Below are 19501 nucleotides of genomic sequence, written 5' to 3'. Positions count from 1 at the left end.
ATGAGGCAGCTCCATCTCTGCCATAGGCGGTGAAGTTACTGATGTTGGGTACGTATGGCAAGATTTGGTGCCCTCACCTCCATTCACTGCTTCATATGTTATCTCATGATTTCTGAGAGTCTTTCCTGTCCCCAGTGTGTGCAGGAGACAAGCTCTGCCTCTTATCTGAGAGCCAGGAACATTATCTGAACAGGAGGTAGCTGCAGAAACACTGGTGTCAAACCAAATGCACTGGCTGAAGTACCTCTTTTTAGGGAAAACATACACATGAATGCACACACACACCCCCGCCTAGAATAAATTATCTGCAAGGTTGCTGAAGCCTATAGCATGAGCCCTGCCATGCTAATCTGATATCCTATGACCTATTCTTCCTGTCTGATCCCATGTCTGCCTTCCCATCTAAAATAGGACCTGACCCATCCTTGCGAACAGGGAGCCCTCAGCAACAGCTGGGGGAAGGAGGGCTTGAGGAGTCCAAGAGTCACTCACTAGGAGGCAATGGCAGCTGCTTTTGAATTTGGAGAATTCTTTATTTGCAGGCAAAGAGGCCTTTATCATAGGTGTGAAGGAGAAAGAGGCAGGTTAAAAAAAAAAAAAGACACAAAGGTTGCTTGTCACACAGCAGAGGGAAGAGAATAGCATCCCATTCTCCTGCAAGCTGTGGCCCCAGATGACAGCTGAGCATAAGTGGAATCAAACCAGCCTTTAGCGCTTCGTCCGCACCCCCAGCAGTCATAGATATAACTTCCACTTGAGCTGTCAGCCTGACCAAAGTGCTCATGATTAGCACCTTCCTGGACTGAGGGTATAAATGGAGAATTGCAGCTCACTCCTCAAAGTAGCGGCAGCCACACACCCATTCATTTCTATGGAGCGAAATGTAAACAAACAAAAAATGAATGTTTCTGTATACTCTCCAAATTTTGTTTTCTCTGCTAAAATATTGGGGACAGCAGTAGATATCTCCCTTTTTTCTGATCTCTTTCCATATGTGAAATGATCTGTATGTTTGACATTCCACCAAATGATTCTCAAAGGGAGACAATGAAAACCCCCGCACCCCCATTTGTCAGTATTTAATGCTTAATGAACTCTTGGCAAGTCTCTCCTCCCAGAGCTACATGTTTGTTATTGCTGCTTAATGGTTATCCGTCCGACACTCCAACATGCCAAGAAGCCTTGCTCATAATCAGAAATATATATTGATTAACTGGTTGGTTACTCTACAGAGAGGTTTTCTGGAGACTGCCACATTTACTAAGAACCACCAAACCCAGCTGTGCTCTTTATATTTAAATCCCAGGCATTCTCCAGTGAGGGGCGGGGGCACTGGGTCCAGCCTGCCCCTGCCTCCATCTCAAAGATAATCTCCCTCAGCTGTGTATGAATCTGGATCTAGCGAAGGACATTCAGAGCTCTAAGCCTTTAGGTGCAAAAGATTCTCTACAAATGTACATTCAGGGTAAACAAAACCCATCAGGCCCCTGCAAGAGTCCGACGCCTGATTGCACTAAACACATCACGATGGAATCTGCAATTGGCAAAGTAATTGGCGTTATTACAGCTGATGGGGAATTTCTGATGCTGCCTGAGCTCTCCTTTGAAATAATACTCAGCCATTTAATTTGTCCAGCTCTTGTTTAGCTGATTGCTCTTTTCTGCTGGAGTTTATCAAGTATGAAATTTGCTGTCTCTCTAGATGCCTGCAGGCTGAGATTTCTTTTTGCCAACACCCTCCCGTCTCCTCTTACCCACCCCTGCCTTAGGTCATTGTTCACAAGATGCCAATAAACCAAAAATGCAATGGGTTTGAGGTGGGTGAATCAAGCTCATTTAATTCAAAGCTGTCCACTTTTGGTCCCACCTCCAGAGGTACCTGAACATTCCTGTTATACCATAAAATCATGGTGAGTGACAAGTAAACCTCCAAAACTTGATGGTCCTAAAACAGGCTCACAAAACTTGTTAACTCCAAAGATAAAATGTGTAGTAGGAGACATTTTTGATATGATCCAAAGGCCAGAAAGCACTACAGAAATGTCAGAATTTGTATACCTGAATTTTTGTTAAGGGATTTGCTTTGACCCCTGGGTATATAAGCAGCCCTAGAATGGGTCCCACAAATATTGATTGAGCATCTACTTTTTGCTGGAAGCACACAGACTGTATTTACACCATGCTTGATATAGTTTGGATATTTGTCCCCACCCAAATCTCATGTTGAAATGTCATTCTCGAACTTGGAGGTGGAGCCTTGTGGGAGGTGTTTGGACCATGGGGGCAGATCCCTCATGAATGACTTGGGCTGTCCTCTTGGTGATAAGCGCACTCTAGCTCTGAGTTCGCATGTGATCTGGTCATTTAAAACATGTGGCACTTCTGCCCCTACTTGCTCCCTTGCTCCTGCTCTGGCCATGTGATGTGCCTGCTTTCCCTTTACCTTCGGCCACGATTGTAAACTCCCTGAGGCCTCCCCAGATGCCAAGCAGATTCCAGCACCAAGCTTCCTGGAAAACCTGCAGAACCATTAGCCAACTAAACCTTTTCTTTAAATAAATTACTCAGTCTCGGGTATTTCTTTATAACGATATAAGAACAGCCTAATACAATGCTCACCCCATGGTCTCTACTTTGGGATTTCTGTTCCTACACATATCAAAGGCGGGAAGCCAAATTTAGCCAGCTGCATTTTCTCACAATACAATTAAGCCTGGCACAGACCCCTCTTTTTTCCATCAGCAAACTACTTGCCCTATCACCACGTCAACAATGGACTATTTGCTGGAAACAAGAGTTCTGCAGCCTGGATGGCTCTTTTTTGCAGATGCCCTCTCACTCCCCCAATGCCCCATTAAATCCAAAACCCATGTGCTTCTTGAATCATCTCTTATTTTTCATATGGAAGCAACTGAATTTAGAGGTGTGAAAGTCATCATATAAAATCCTAAAAAATCCCCAAGTCCTAGTGCAGTCTCTCCAAACATCCAAATGCCCTTTGGTCCAGTTCCTCACTGATGTTTCTGGGCAACCAATCACTGCACGTGTGAATCTTCCACAGGGTAGGAGCCAAAGTGGACCTCCAGAAATATGTGGAGAGGATCACTGGGCCTGAGAAAGTTGCTTAAATGAGGCAATACTCTGTGGTTGAATGATCTACTGATACATTTATTAAAAATCATTTTTAGTACCTTATAGCTATTCCTCTTCCATGAGTGAAAGATAAAATGTTAGTTCAGAAAGTGCTGTAGGTGGGAAGAGAAGGAAGCAGTCAGTGAAGGCAAGTGTGAGGTGTTCCCTTCTCCTGGTCAAATGGCCCCTACGCATCCTTTAGCCTGTTCTCATCAGTCTCTGTCCTCCTCCTTCCTCTCCTAGGGCCATTCTCCCAGGACTACTGTGTTTATCACTGCTCATTTAAAATGGCAAGCATCATAAACAGCCTAGTGAAAGGTTAGGTGAATCTAGGTTTTGTGGGTTTCCTTTATTTTGTTTGTTTGTTTGTTTTTTCTGTTGGACAGTCCCAAACTCTAGTAATATGGTCTTGGGAAGCTGAAATTTGTGCTCTAACCCTGACTTCAACAGTCCAAGATCAATTTCAATTATGTAATTTATAAGAGTAACAAGAATTACAGTGCACATTTATGGAGTGTTTACTAGATGCCAGACACTTTTCTATGGGCTTATCTTTTCAATCCTGTTCAAAACCCCATGGGGTAGGTATCCTTCCTCTACTAAGGACGACTCTGGCCATAAAAGTTAAATAACTTACAGAGGTCACACAGCTAGTACAAGTCCAACCTGTGATTCAAACTTATCAGTTTGGTTCCAAAATCATTGCTGTTAACTACCAAACTATAAAGTAATGGAAAATGTTCTCTGTGCTTGATACTGGATACAGCAAAGTGGGAGAGATTTATGTTTTGTTGCTAAACAAGCATCAATTTTTACTATTTATAGCTGTAAAGATTACAACAACATCACACAAAGCTTTCTCCTCCATGTATCATTGGCTTGGGTCACCCATTAGAAACATGAGTTCTGCCAGTAACTCTGGTGCATATTTTTAGGAAGGTGAGAGATGTACAAAGGAAATCATGGCAGAGCTGGAGGGTGGTGGAAGAGGATGGCCACTATCAGGGAAATATCCAAAAAATGCAGTAGAGGCTGCCTGCAGTCTTAACCAAGCCTCCAAACACAAGCAAGCGGATGTCTGCAAAAAGCCATGTGAGAGCTGCAAGCTGTTCCACTATGAGGGCCCCTCTCTTGTGGAGGTCTCTTGACACCTCTCAATGGATGTCTTTTGTTTGGTACAACATGGTTGGAAACGGGGTGAGTAGATAGGTGGAAGGACAAAAAGGTTAGAGTGGGAGCCAGGTAGTGGGGTTGGAAGGAACTAAAAAAGTGAGCTTGCTTATTTATTGTGGAGATGGGCCTCTTCCATCCTGAAGAGGGAGATTTGGAACTATCCTGATAAAGGAATTAAGAAAAAGAAACCTCTCAAGCTCTAAAGGTGGTTTGTGAATTTGCATTTACTATGCAGGAGTCATTCCTAGACCTAAAAATATATAAAGCACAGTCATGTATCATACTAACATTTTAGACACAGGAAAATATGATGCTGTAACTAAATCTAGTAATAAACACAGACATTAGAGATACAGTACAAAACATCAATAACCCCAGGTCTCAAGTGAGCAGAATTACAGGAGAAGTTTTAAGAAGCTCATCTTTAGGCCACTTTACCAAAAGGATTGAAGAGAAAAAAAAAATGAATGAAAAACTGAAGATGTAAAGACAGTGGAAGGATTCACAGAATAAGGAAATCTTTGGAGTCTCCAGGGATCATAGACATCATCTACTCCTACTCCCTCATTGCTAAGGGTATCATTCAAAGTTAATTCAACCAGTTGGCCTCACTTTGTTTATATTTCTGTTCTGAAAAAATTGAGTTTAAATCAGATTTTGAAATATGACGTCATATTTGAATATACTAGCAGGGATGACTTATATTGATTTCCCTGATCAAGTGGAAAAAATTTTCTGCATAAGAATAACCACCTCCCAAAAACAAAACAAAACAAAAAAAAAGAATAACCACCTCCCCCCCAACAGCCACCTGTCATCTATCAATTTTCTCACACGTGACCTTCTGCACATTAGGTTTGTTTTAAGTCAGGCCCACCTGCACACAGCCCTCAGATGGTCAGAACGTCTTGGAATTAAAAAACAAAATATTCACTGAGGTCTAGAGATTTAGTATCCCAGGAGAACTTAATAAGACTTCAGAATATTCCACGGAAATGCCAGACTTTCTGGAAAACACCTGGAGAACTTCTTTCTCCGGGACCAAATACCAATACTGGTTAAAAAAAAAATCCACTAAAAACACAGTCAAGGCAAGCAGTTCAAAAAATGTATACTTGTGGGAGGAAACTGTTGATTTCATGTAAGAAGAGTAAAAGTGTCAGTTTGGGCTTCAGTGTGAGGTGTATGTATGCACGTGGGCAAATATTTTTATTAAAAATGCCCTGTTATTGTCACGCGTCTGGTAATAATTAAATGGGTTGCCTTAGGAATTATGAGAAAAGATACACATTGTGTGCAGTTATCCTAAAAGTAGCAAGAAAGATACTGTTACGAGTGGAACCATTTTTTTTGGAGGGTGAACATTATTCCTATTACAAATATTGACATACAGGCTTGTAGAAGAAGAAAAAGACAAATAAGGAGTCCAAATCCTACTCTTTTATTAAAACTAGGAAAGCTCAGTGTTGGTTAACTAGAACACAGCTTATCAATCGATCTTTGATGAAGGACCAGATACTTTGTCCTTAATCCATATTATTTGTGTGGAAACTTTGGTAAAATACTATAAGACAAATCCCTAGGAAAACAATCACATGCTTGGATATCACAAAAATGTCAAATTGCTATAAAAGTTTCTAAATGTATCCCATGGTGGACCAGCGACACACACTTGACAGGCCAGCTGTGGCTTGGAGCCCATACTCTGCATAGCATGGGGTCAGAGAGCAAAGATCCATGGCACAGCTGATACAAGGCAAGCTAGAAAAAAGGCCTAGAGAGTAAAGGCATGTGTTTACTAAGCGATCGTCTGAGCAAGCAAACTCATGGGATCAAGCCTGCCCTGGAAGACAGTGAATGCTGCATCAGGGCCGCCTAATGCATTATCTCTTCAGGGCAGCATTGTGAAGCTGGATCTTTTTGGATTATCTTTTAGACCCAGGGAGAATGTCTAGCTAGCAGGCAGAGAAGATTATAAGCCCAAATGCCGTCACTCACTAGTTTACAATCTTGGGCAAGTCTCCATTGTTGAATGGAAAGAACAGGGAATGACCACAGGTGTGGGCTTTGCAGAATCCATGCGAAGTTATACTACTTGTGCCCAGACTGCAGGTTCACTGTGAAAAGGAAGAGTAAGAGAGAGAACCGGGTTTTGTGGGGAATGGGTTCCGGGGGCATGAGAAGCACATGGCACATTCCTGGGACAGGAATTGCTTTTTGAATGGGATGCCTTGGCCTCCTCTTCTCTTCCAGACTTCCTCCTTACTGGAGTCTTTAATCTAGAAAATGAGGAGGCTGACTTAGATTTTGGAGAGCTTCTGAAAATACCAATATCCAGACCCCACCCAGACCAATTCTATCCACACTACAGGGGTTAGGACTGGATTCTTGTATTTTTCAAACTGCCCTGATAATTCCTGTCTGCAGCCAAGGCTGGGAATGGCAACTTTTCTGGTCTCTAGTGTCTCGTTCCATTTTAAAATAGGGGTGTGGGGGTGTGGGAGGGTGTAAGGAAGCAGCAGCTGCAGGATTTCCTTATACACTGCTTTGCTTTGGGATGGCTCTTTCCTAAACAGCAAAGTAAATATTATGTGGAGAAGTCAAAACAAGCAACCTGTATCCTCACTGCTGGCCCTGGCTACCTCTGTCTCATATCAGTTTCCTCCTCTGTGGGAGGGACAAACACCACTATGATTCTCCCTTTGAGAGTTTGGGGAAGGACAGGAATGAGAACAATAAGAAACTATTTGCCAAGTTGGAAGGATTCAAAATGCTATGCAGCAATTCCCTCTATTACTCAGATAAAGAAATTGCTTTTTCATGGCCCTTGTCAAAGATCAAGGAAACTCAATACAATCTTCAAAAATGAAGGTGCAGCCACTTGTCCTGAACTTACCAGTGGTCACACTGGTCTGTGTTCACTGTAGAGACAAATCTAACTCAAGATGGCATAGCATAAGTGGTTAAGAATACAGATGTTGGAGCCATATTACCTGAGTTCAAATCCCACTTCTAGCACATATGGGCTTGGTGACCTTAACTTCCCTGTGCCTCTGTGTGCTGACTTGTAAAATGGGGCTAATGTTCCTATTGATTTTACAAAATGTTGTGAGGATTAAATGACAAAATACACGTAAAATTCAAAGAACACCTTCCGGCATCTATATACACTAAGTCCTTGGCATATGTGTATTGAGCCAAAAGCAGGGTGAACATGCATTACCACAAACTCCAGTTGAGTCTAACGAGGCTCAGTGCCCTGGAAAACCCAGAGCTTCAATTTTACTCCTTCTTTTTTTTTTTTTTTTTTTTTTTTTTTTGAGATGGAGTCTTGCTCTCTTGCCAGGCTTGAGTGCAGTGGCGCGATCTCGGCTCACTCCCCGATCTCGGCAACCTCCTCCTTCTGGGTTCAAGCTATTCTCCTACCTCACTCTCCAGAGTAGTTGGGACTACAGGCACGCACTACCACGCCCAGCTAGTTTTTGTATTTTTAGTAGAGATGAGGTTTCACCATGTTGGCCAGGAGGTCTCAATCTCTTGACCCCATGATCCACCCGCCTTGGCCTCCCAATGTGTTGGTATTACAGTCGAGAGCCACCGCAGCCGGCCCAATTTTACTCTTTCTAAGTGTTGATGCTGAACTTGTAGACAGCTGATGTCCATTTAGAGTTGAGTCAGATAATGGTGATTTTGTTCTGAAAAACATGATCAACCCTAGAAGAACAAGCAACCTGGTAACTCAGAGATTCCCTTTTACAAAATAAAAGAGCTGTCGGAAGACTCTCACTCCTCCACTTGCCTTCCATTTCCCAGTGTAGGAATACCTATCTGTAGCAAACCAATACATAGACCCTCCTTGAAACATCAGCTGCTGTCACAGCCCCTGCCCTGCTTCAGCCTTCCTTTTCTGTTGGGAGATAAGCACAGCCAGGATTTCTCTCTATGCAGAAACTCCACAGTCATACCTTCCTAAAAAGCAGCTTCTCCTCACAGAATACTTGGGGGTTTGGCATTAAAACTTCCGGGTGAGGACTCATGGAACCCAGGATTGTTCTGCGGATGGTTGTGTCCTCTGATGATCTCTGAGTAGGACTAATTGTGGGGACTAAGGAAAGTGGAGTAAGGGTTCATTTGAACAGGACTGAGCCTTCCTCCTCTGAACACTTAATCGTTCTTCCTCCAGGAATGAACACTGCACTTCTCGTGGGCCCTCACTTTGGTTAACAGCATCCCAAATTCTCTAGCTACTGAGAAGCTGCTGATCCACTAATTCTGCCACCATACTTTTTGGCATTCATCTCCTCTGTGATACCCCCACGGTCCTCAGCCCACCTTCATTCCCCCCTACTCCTTGTATGGACCAACAGCACAGGCTGAGTGCTGGATGCCCTCTTGGTTTCATCATGCCTTCTACCCATTGAGAAACCTTCATCTATCACAGTTCTGACTCTTCTCTGCCCTCAAACTTTCAATGCCTCCCATTGTCTTCAGATGGATTCCAAAAATCCAAATTCTGTTTCCTGATTCAGACAAATCAACTAAAACATGACATATTAAAAATGATCAGAAAAGTCTGAATATGGACTGAGTATTCGAAAACATTTAAAAATTACTGGTAATTTTGATAGATGTGATAATGACATTGTGATTGTTCTATAAAAGCCCTTATTTGTTAGATAAGTTAATTAAATTTTTTATTAGTGAAATAACATGATGACTGGGATTTGTTTTAAAGTATACCCCCAAATAATTAAAATTAAAAACCAAAGTAGACGAGAGTATAGACAAGTTTGGAAAATGGTAACAATTGTGGAAGCTATCCCAGTGGCATGCTGGGGTGCAGAGCTGACTGTCATAGACTTTGCCAACAGGTTGCTAAACCACTGGTAGCTTAAAACTGGTCATGATGGAGATATTTACACAACAGAAATTAGCAGATGCTACAAATGTGGGCTTTTTTAGCAGTATACCATTGAAACTGGGTAATAGGTACGTGGGTTTATTATATTATTATGCTAACTTTCGTGTAAGTGTGAAAACTTTAATCATAGTTAATTTTTAAGCCCAATTTATTTTTCAGACTTTAAAAAAACCTATTATTTCATTTTCCAGACCTTTAAGACCTGAAATTTGGCCCCACTTTAATTTGCAAATAATTTCCCACGATGCTCTCCTCTGAGGCTCCACAGTTAAATCACACCAAGCCTCCAGATGTACCTAAGCATCGCCATTGTTGTCTTAGCCTTCATCCATGCTTCCCCTGCTCTGGAATAAGTCCACTGCCTCACTTTTTTCTCACCCATCCTGGCCCAGGTACAACACTACCTCTGCCGGGACGACCTCCCTGCTTGTCCCATAGACATATAATTTCTTCTACATTTGAATTTTTAATTAATTTATTCTGCACTTCTCTAATGGAAGAAACAATACCTCACTGTACATTTCAGGCATACAATGCTACTTTCACATGCATTGTCTCATCAATGCCCATACTCTCTGTGAAATAAGCTGCACAACTCCTTTGCTTAATAAGGTAAATCAAGATCAAAGACATTAGGTAACGTCGTCAGGGTCACAAAGCTAATATTGGTGGCAGAACATTTCAGAATTGTCAACATCTGGGGAAGGGTCTGTGTATAGCTGGGAGCCCTACAGAAAGGTCTTCCATGGATGCCTGTTGAATGAAATGGCAACTAAGTGACTGAAAGTTCTGTTTTCTCTGCACTAAAACATGTTTTCCTATGTGTTCTGGTTTACTCTCTTCTCATCTTCCACCACAGCATGCCCTTGACCATAGTAGCAACTGACATTTTAGAAACTCATTAAAAATAGCCACCCTTCATAGGTGGCCATTACACTTGCCCCACACTTGAAATAATACTCCATTTTGCCTAAAGGAAGTATCCTATTCTCTGAGACAATAGAGGGTTTATGTAGCAGGTGAGGACCAAATCCTTTAGTCTGTGCTTTCCTCTGTGGTGGACGTTCGTTGTCACATCACTGTTCCACCACTGTGCCTGGGCATGCAGGACCTGAGTCTGAATATGGTGCCGATGCTATGGCGATTTCCTTACCACATTCCCGCACCTTGTAAGCATGTGCACAAGCACGTGGGCATCACCCACAGGCACTTTACTGCAAAGTTTAAGCAGCCTGCACATTCTTGTAGGAACTGAGAAATAAAAGTAAATAAATAAATGCCAAGAAGACTTGGATGCTCTTTGCATCCTGGATGAAGGCACTGGATGCCAGCGTTTGCCTTGGATTGCTCCTGGAGATCTCAGCCTGCAAAAGGAATGGGTTGTCCAGCAAGAGGGGGCAGCAAATGAATGATGGTACTAACAACTAGTGCAAGCATGGCTAGCTGCTGGATTTTCCAGTGTTGTGGAAAGCATGCAAACCAACAAAAAATAAGGTAACAAAAAAGCATATAAAATATAACCATTAAAAAAAAACAGATGTGTGTGTCTATGTACAACAAAGATCGGAAGACTATACCCCAAAATGTCATTGTGTATGTTTCTGAGGTGAAATAACAGGGTATTTTCTTTCTGATGGTTTCCTGTATATTCCAAATTTCTACAATGGACACTTACAACTTTTATATTAGAGGAAAAAAAGCATAAAAGAAAAATGCAGAGGAAAGCATATGGTTATTGGGCTTTTACTAAAGAAAATTAGATGTCAGCTCTTATTCCTCTTAGGAATGCAGGGGACCAGACAGACAAAAGAAGTGAGGGTTCTCATTTCCAGTAACCCAAAGACTTAGAAAGGAGGGTACTCAAGTGTGTCTGTTGCTTCAAAAGGCAAGAACAGGATGTTAGAAGGTAAAAGGAGATGTGTTTGGAGGTAGAAGAGTCAGGGTGGGTTAGGTGTGAATTTCAGAAGCTTTTCCATCTGTGCCTTTAAAACTTGCTGAGAATAGTACCGCCTACCAGCACCAGGCCTGACTCTAGAAGAAGCTCTACTCTGTGGCCCGGAGGCCAGGCTCACCAGCCTCTGGGGAGACCACCACCTGCTAAAACACAATACCTTAGAAAACACGGGCTTTCAGGCTCATCCTGAAAAGTCATGTGTTTATTTCCAGGAATGAACATGGCATTTTTAGTAACCAATAACCATGGGGAGAAAGGCAGATAATCACTTCCTTACCTTCCTCTTCTCTATCTGGAAGCAGAGAGAAGACAGAGACAAATCAACAGAAAAGCCAGCTCAACACAGTCACTACTCTACACACTTTCAAAATCATCAAAGATTTTGTAACTATCTTCCTTAAGAGTCTAAAGCAGGAACAAGCATCAAGAAAAACAAACAGAAAACCTCTACATTCAAGTGGTAAGTGGGCACCATGCAAAAGCTGAGAGGACAGATAGTTATCCCTGGGAGGGGTCCTCAGTGAGTCCCCTCCTGACAGTCAATGATGGGTCTTGGAGGGGAACACACCCATGCCTCATTGTGTGGGACTCAGTTTCATCTGAAACCCAAAGAGAGAAGGGGAAAAATAACAACAGAAGCCAGCAGTTTGGTGCAGTGGGGCTGGAGGGGGCAGTGCAAAGCCTGTGGACAGCTTTCTATTTCTGTTTTAAAAAGCACCCAAAAGGATGCTGTTGACCCGAGACACATCTGGGCCTTTCACTAGAGAATTAACTTTGATCTGGGAATTACACCCTGGCCACAAGTTTCCCAGGACTTCCTGGCCTCAAGAACAGGCATCCTGAGGAGTGAAAAATAGGCATTTATGCTTCTAGCCTCAGGGTGATGACACGCAAATGGAATAACATGGAAGGGCTGAACAGAACCACAGGAGCGAGCCATCTGCACTGGAAGCTGTGGGGCTGGTTGTGGGGGAGGCTGGTAGCTGCCTTTCTAGGATAATGCCTTCAAATGTTATGCACGAACCTCAAATATAGCTAACTTCTCCTTCACTGGAAAGTTTGCTCTATTAGTTTAAATCTAATATCTAAAAGTGTAGGTCAACAAACATGGAGAGAACGTGTACAGCTCCGAAGGAAACCATACCAAAACCACGCGCACACACACAACTCCAATAAACCCAGTCTCTACCGGGTGTCCTTTTCAAGCAGTAAAACAGCACCACGCAATTTCCTTTAATGTTATAAATTTTCAGATTAAAACAAAATATTTACCTGGAATTGCCACCATGTATGAGTGTAGGTGCGGAGATGGGTGGGGTAGGCGGTAAATGTTGATTTTCTTTTGTTTTTGTTTCACATTCCCTTAGCCCAACTGGAAGTTTGTGTAAATATGTGAAAAAGTAATTAATTAAAGGTTTTCAATGGTTGACAAAAAAGGCTTACTGGCCATCTCTGTCTAAAAACTCACTACTTTCCAGACAGGAGGATCAACAAGGTGAGATGACAACACCCCACACTGGTGTGTGACTCTATCTTTGATTCTCACCAACAGGGCCCTTGATTCTGTTAATTCTCTTCCTCTAGCCTCCCACTGTCACCTGTTCCTAGCTCTCTGTGTGATCTGGGGCCACTTTGCGTCAGGACTGGGTCCTCACGTTCCTCAGCAGTGAGAGGGTGTGCACAGGATGTGGCTCACATGGGAGAAGGGTAGGGAGGGTGCAGTGGGCTCCTGGATGTGAAACACCTTTAAAGAAGAAAACGTGCCCAAATACATGAAATTCCTGCATTTAGAAAAGCATTTGCTCGACCCCTGGAAGTTCGCTGCCGTTAGCTATAATTTATTTTCCCACAAAGGTACAGCACTGTGAGACCTTGAGGCAGACACTGAGGTGAAGGGTGACAGAAAGTTTCATTTTGCAAGGGGGACAGGGGCAGGGGCCAAGTCCCCTAATGATCACCTTTGGATTTATCTTTCTTTATGTACATGTTCTAACTACACCAGGCTCTATGTGAGCACACAAGGGCTTTTGTATAGCTGAGATTTGTGTGTATGTGTCTTTGTGTGGACTCCTTTTCCAGAGACAGGGAGGATGATGTCCATTTTCACCCCTGCAAAAAAGTCTCCAGAAAGCCCCTGCCTACACCCTCACACAGTTTGCCCATAGTAACCTCCAAACACCACTCTGGCCAGAGATAACAGTGGCCCATTTCCTGACCAAGATCAGCAAACCTCAACTGTCTGCCTCTGCAGGAGTCTGAGATTAACTTGGCTATCAGGCCTTGACTGTGAGGCATTTGCCGCAAAGATTACAGACATGTGAGTGTCCTGTCCAAAAAGAGAGAAATGCAGGGGAGAACCCCAACCCCATCCCACCCTCTGCCGCCTTTGGTTTAACCCTTTCCTAAGCTGAATCTCCAACACTTAACATTCCGAGCATCTTGATCTCTATATATTTTTCTCCTATAGAATATTAGGAACGAAAGAGCAGAAAGAGGTGGTTTTGTCCATGCTAGAATGAGAGGAGCTGGAGGAGGAGAGCAAGCCACCAGGTCATTGTCAGTTAGCTAGGGAAAGAAGCTAGAAATCCAAGGTTGGGGTTTCTGTCCTGGCCCCAAGGGTGCTTGTTGACAACCAAACTCTGGATCATTTTACTCTTCCAAACTTCATAAAAGCATCAGTGGAACTTACCTGTGGCTGAAATCCTTTGAGGTCACTGGCTGCAAGGTCACTGGCTGTGAGGAGCTGCAAAAGAATAAAGAAATTTTCTCAGTGACACTTTTCAGTTTGCATACAGTATCCCCACGACAACTGACCAGCAATGGACTTACCATAGCCTGGATGAGAGCTACAGAAGTGGGATCGCAGAAGGCAAATGTGAGATTTCTGGACTGGGAATCTAGGCTCAATGGCCTTCCCACTTTGTGCTCCATCTCTGACTTCATCACTTCTCTCTTGCTGCTCTCTCTAAACTATTTCTATGTGCTATCAGTTCTTCAGAGGGTCTTAAATTAGGAACCATGGGCTATGGATGGCCTTCATCAGGTCCATGGCTCCCTGAAATTTTAAGTATGTGTGAATCTATAGATGTATATATTTCCTTAGAGATGGGCCCTGGCTTTCTTCCTGCTATCAAAGTGGTCTGTGATACAAGAATTACTGCTTCAGAGACAAAGGTCCATCTCCTCTAAGAGGGCTTTTCCTTCCTTCCTTCCTTCCTCCCTTCCTTCCTTCCGTCCTTCCTTCCTCTCTCTCTCTCTCTCTCTCGCTGGAGTACAGTGGCATGATCTCGGCTAACCACAACCTCCGTCTCCCAGGTTCAAGCAATTCTCCTGCCTCAGCCTCCCAAGTAGCTGGGATTACAGGTGTCTGCCACCATGTCCGGCTAATTTTTGTATTTTTAGTAGAGACGAGGTTTCTCCATGTTGGTCAGACTGGTCTTGAACTCCTGACATCAGGTGATATGCCTGCCTTGGCCTCCCAAAGTGCTGGAATTACAGGTGTGAGCCACTGCACCCGACCATTTTTTCTTTCTTTTTTAAACAAACAAACAAAAAAAATCAGCTCAGTAAAAATGACCCTCTCCTCTTTACAGCTACATGTGACTCAGTTTCCCTTTGTCATATGTTGCCTATGATTTTATACACTATTTAGGATTTTATACACTATTAGGATTTTATCATTTATGCTTCAAACAATCATGTACAACATAAAAGAATAAAAGTCAGTTATATGTACTTTCTGCACCTCTGTGTTTAATCAATATTAAAGACTAAAGTTACAGTTTTAAATATCTTTGCATCCTTTCCAGGGTTTTGCACAAGAAAACATTAAATAAAAATGTATGATTAACTAGCAAAATAATCACATTCTTATAATAAATGCTGGGAAAGTGTGAGATAAAGAGGAAAAGGCAGATGCTTATTTTGATTCAAGGAGGGTGACTGCTAGCTTTGTTAGGCCTGGAGAGCATTTGTGAAAAATAGGAAAGACTTCATGTTTGCTGTAACAATGTTTTGTTTGGGTCAAGAAAGAGAAGAAGTCATGCTGAGCCCCAGGGCCTCCAGCCTTCAGAAAAGCTCAACTGGAATTTTTAGCTTCCTTAAATGACTGCCAAAAATGGTGCTTAAGTGATGTTGAAGCTAGGATCCAGCAGAAGAGAGGTGGAGAAGGTAAAACCTGCACTGTTCCCCACCCCCCCATTCCCCATCCTGCAGGCTAGATCCCCCCATGTGGAAGGTGTCTTGGGGGCAGGCAGCACCATCCTGGTGGAGAGCTGGTTTGACCCCTCTGATGATAATGAAACAGCCAAGCCACAACACATTAGGCCACTTACTAGGAACTAAGGGTGAAATGTAATGATAGACTTAGTCCCTGCCTTTAAGGAACCTATAGTTTGGTGAAAGAATCAGACATGCAGACATGTGTACATCAGTGGGAGCAGAGTGCAGTCAAGTGTGAGCATCAAACTGGGGAAATGAAGCAAGAGCAGTCAGGGTGGGCTTGTTGAAATAAGATGGAGCTTGCATTTGGCCTTGATTTCACATGGAAAGGTGGCAGGGCAACGCACTTCAGGTGGGAGCAGGTGCAAGAGCAAAGATGTGAAAAAGGAAATGGCCAATCCTAACACACCTCCATTTGCATCTGTTAAGTGCCAGCCACAGCCGACCTTAAGGAGAAAGGTAGGGAATTAGGATATGGTGAGGATCACCTGGGTGGCTGGCATACTGGGTGCTGCTTTATGTAATTTTTCATTTTTAATATTCACAACTCCTTCATGAGACAGAAAGTATCTCCTCTTTACTGATGGGAAAATTGAGACTTACGAAAGCTAAGTAACATTTTCTAGGTTTCACAGCTAGTACATGTATTTGGGATTTAAATCCCCAACTATATTTTCCCAAAGCTCATGCTTTTTCTTCTATAATAATATGCCTCTGAATTATAGCACACTGGAGACCATTTGTTGAAGAGATGTGGCACGGGAAAAAAGCTGAGTGCCAGAATATTAGTCAAATGAGCCACAGAAAGTAACATAAAGCATGTATCCTGGTGAACAACCCTTAACTAACTCTTCCTCACAGAGATGCTTGTATTTAATTGATAATGACCATTTATCCATCTGAATTTATCAGTAAACCTTTACCTCTAGCTTGAGCTGGGCATAAGATTCGGATGGAGCTGGAAAGGACAGAAAATAAAAGGCTGGGATGAGGTACGGGCATGAGAGTGACCTGTGCAGGAACACGCCCACCAACATGTGTTAGTATATTGGAACCAGTGCTCAAATTCTCCAGACCCTGGGCGTGCAGAAGGCAGATATCTTCCTAGTTTTGTTTCGTGCTGTTGTGTGTATTTTTACTCGTCTATTTTTCACCTAACAAGAACATGCCCAACAAGACCCTGTCTAAAAAGACGATGGCTTCTATCTTATGTAAATTTTGCATATCTCAACGTGTTGAGAAGAGTCTGGACACAAAATTATCACTAAATAACCTGTTTGTCAAATGACTTAAAAGGAAAGTGGAAATATTGTCAGCCCAGAGGTGAGGACCAGAATACCTAAATTGCTGAGCCTAGAGAACAGAAGTGTGAGAGGCAGGCTTAAGATATCTTCCAAGCCAACAAAAGGAAACAGCACTCAGCGCCTAGCATGTTTCCTGTGTGAAGGAGGCACTCAAATATTTGAATGAATTAATCAACTCAGGCACTGGGGACAAGCTCTTCTCCAGCCACTACAGGTTTTACTAGAAGAATATTGGGTGGTGTTTCAGTGTAGAAATTGGAGGTTAAATTTAAGGAAGAACAGTATAAAATGGAAAGAAGCTGAATGGTGAATAAATCCATCACCAGGGAGAGATAGTGGTCTCACCCCTTGCACTGGTTGAAACAGTAAAATGTTAAATGGGCCCATCCCAGTTCAGACGTGTCAGTGCATCTGATGATGTGTGGGAGGATACAGGGATATAATGTCAGGGATGGAACTCAAATAACTTCTATCTGGATTCCTTTATTTGGGAGATTTGGAATGTTTAACTCACAAACTAGCATGCATTGAAGGTGTTAGCTGACCTGGGAAACAACCAAAGGCAAGGCTTGTGACATCTCACAATGCATCCTGAAAAAACGGTATGTACAACAGTGTGTCTTTCCTCACCATTACGTCACAACCCCTTGCCTTTTTGGCTTTTCTGGCCTTCTGCCTTCCTGGCCTTTCTGGGTTCTAACCACGCTCTAACCAAATGCATGGGCTGTTGGGCCAAACATAAACCCTGCATCTTGAGCACTCCCCTTTTCAAAGCAGATTATTTCCCATAAGTCTACAAATTACACACCAAGGGATGGAGAAACAGCTGAACCTCAGGCACTAATATATGGTGCTCAGGTGTGGATCAGAAATAAAGGAAAAGATCACAGACCACCTACATCAGGATATCGCAAAAGAGTTCCATTCTTAGTGTCAGGGCCTGAGGGAGGCAGTTGGAGGTCCCTGGAGAAGAGGAGAAAATCATTGCGTCCCCAGTGGGCTCAGGAGCCACCTCTGCTGGGAAACTGGGGTGAGAAAATGTGTAGACAAAGGGCCTGCACTGTGCCTGTCTCTCTACCTTCACTCAGAGTGGCTCTGCTTTTCCCTGGTTCTTGTATGCGACTTCAGTTGAAAACCAATGTTTGGTACTAAAACATACCTTAAAACTCCAGACTAAGTCCTTATTTTGCAGAAGAAGCTGATAAGTGACATTTTCAAGATCACATTGCTAGTTAAAAATGGGATTGGTTAAGTCTGCTAACCCTGAGCACCTCTGCAGAAATCTCCACTCGAGATTATATCTGTCCAATCCAGCGCTGACAACCAGACATAACTGGCTGCTGATTTCTACCCTAAAGCTGGGATAGATTTGCTCAGAAATCCAGGGGAAATTGAGGCATGGGGAGGAAGTACACATGTCCCTCCTCAAAGCCACTGCCTTGAAAAGCGCACATCCCAGAGACCCTTCTCTACTGCCTCTCCTGCTTGAACCCTATCTCCACTCCATCCCATTGGGAAACAGTTCACTGCTCATGGTAGCCTTGCTGTGTCTAGGGTTGAGGGGGATCCAAGACAGGGAGGCAGAGAGGGAGTAAAATGAAATCCGCCATGGCCCTAGGGACTCCAATCAGGCTGGAGTTAATGAAAAGGATCCTGTCGTTTCCCAGGATGGCTAAATGTCCGCACCGCTCCCAGCTAGAGGGTCAAGAGGGTGCGGGGTGCAGAGGGCAGACAGAATTACATTTAAAAGGCAAAGGAAGGAGAAAATTCTTTCATCTCCCTGGTGGAGCCCGGCAGTGTTCCTGGGGCCCTGCTCAAACCAATCTCATTCCTGACACGTCTTGCTGCTCTCTGGAACAGTCCACATTCAAAATATTAGGAGGATGACCCTGCCTTCCATTTTTTGAGGAGCTGCAGTTTCTCTCTTGGCATAAATTCAGGTTGCTTTCTTATTTTCTCTCTCTCTCTCTGAGCTTGAGGGCAGGGTTGGAGAACAAGGAGAATTGAAGGGAGATGAAGGATGCTGTGGGGTCCTAAGGAGGTGAGAGTAGAAATCCCTTTAGCTTCCTAAGCAGCAGCATTCTGCTCCCTTGTCTTTTTCAAACTCTGTTCTCTGAATGGGATTCTCTCTTTGCGTCTCCCACCCAAAACTATCCATGGTACAGCTGCCACCAGCATTCCCTTGTGACCTCTGTGAGCCTGAGGCTGTCCCTCCAAACAGCTGCCCTTCTCCCTGCAAACTTCTATAGCTTCTAAACCTTCACACAGGAGGGGAGGAGGTGACTCCATTTTTTTCCCCTCTGTCCTCCTGCCCCAGGAACAAACGTCATGTCCCCTCTGCTGGCCCTTTATCAAAAATGCATACTCCATTTAGATAGAGTGGGGCCTCACATACCTGCACCAATTGCTCTGGCTGAACCCAGATGCTTGCATCTGGGAAGGGGGACACTGACACAAAAGGCAGGGTGTGGGTCATGCTGAACATCTGGCCAGAAGGATCTTATGCAGCTGGACAAGCTGAAGACTGGTGGCCCTGGGGATACTCCAAGTCATTTGCTCTTCCCAGATTATCTCCTTTCTTATGGGCCAAAGCAAAGGATGCTGGCACATGAATGGACAGATGGATTGATGCATAGGTAGCTAGGTAGGCAGGTAGAGAGACAGAGTAAAGATGGCTTTGGGGAGAACAAATGACCCATTTTCAAATTTACCCTCAAAGGTACCATCCTTTTGTTTAGTAAGCCTCCTACTTCACCTCTCCTCTTTTCAATCTGCCCTCATTTCTATTTGCAATGT

The 19501-nt window shown here is 43.4% G+C and overlaps 1 protein-coding gene across 2 annotated transcripts in view; it reads right to left on the bottom strand.

Moving 5' to 3' along the window:
• SETBP1 (SET binding protein 1) overlaps positions 1-19501 on the bottom strand; it is a 387462-nt gene that overhangs the window by 184492 nt on the left and 183469 nt on the right. For both annotated transcript variants that reach the window (XM_031003701.3, XM_055368701.2), the window contains exon 3: positions 13870-13923. In XM_031003701.3, the coding sequence (XP_030859561.2) occupies positions 13870-13923 (54 nt within the window). The remainder of the gene's footprint in view (positions 1-13869; positions 13924-19501) is intronic.

The sequence above is a fragment of the Gorilla gorilla genome, chromosome 17 (assembly GCF_029281585.2).
Source record: "Gorilla gorilla gorilla isolate KB3781 chromosome 17, NHGRI_mGorGor1-v2.1_pri, whole genome shotgun sequence".
NCBI classification, from domain to species: Eukaryota; Metazoa; Chordata; class Mammalia; order Primates; family Hominidae; genus Gorilla; species Gorilla gorilla.
This window is presented reverse-complemented; position numbering and strand designations above follow the sequence as displayed.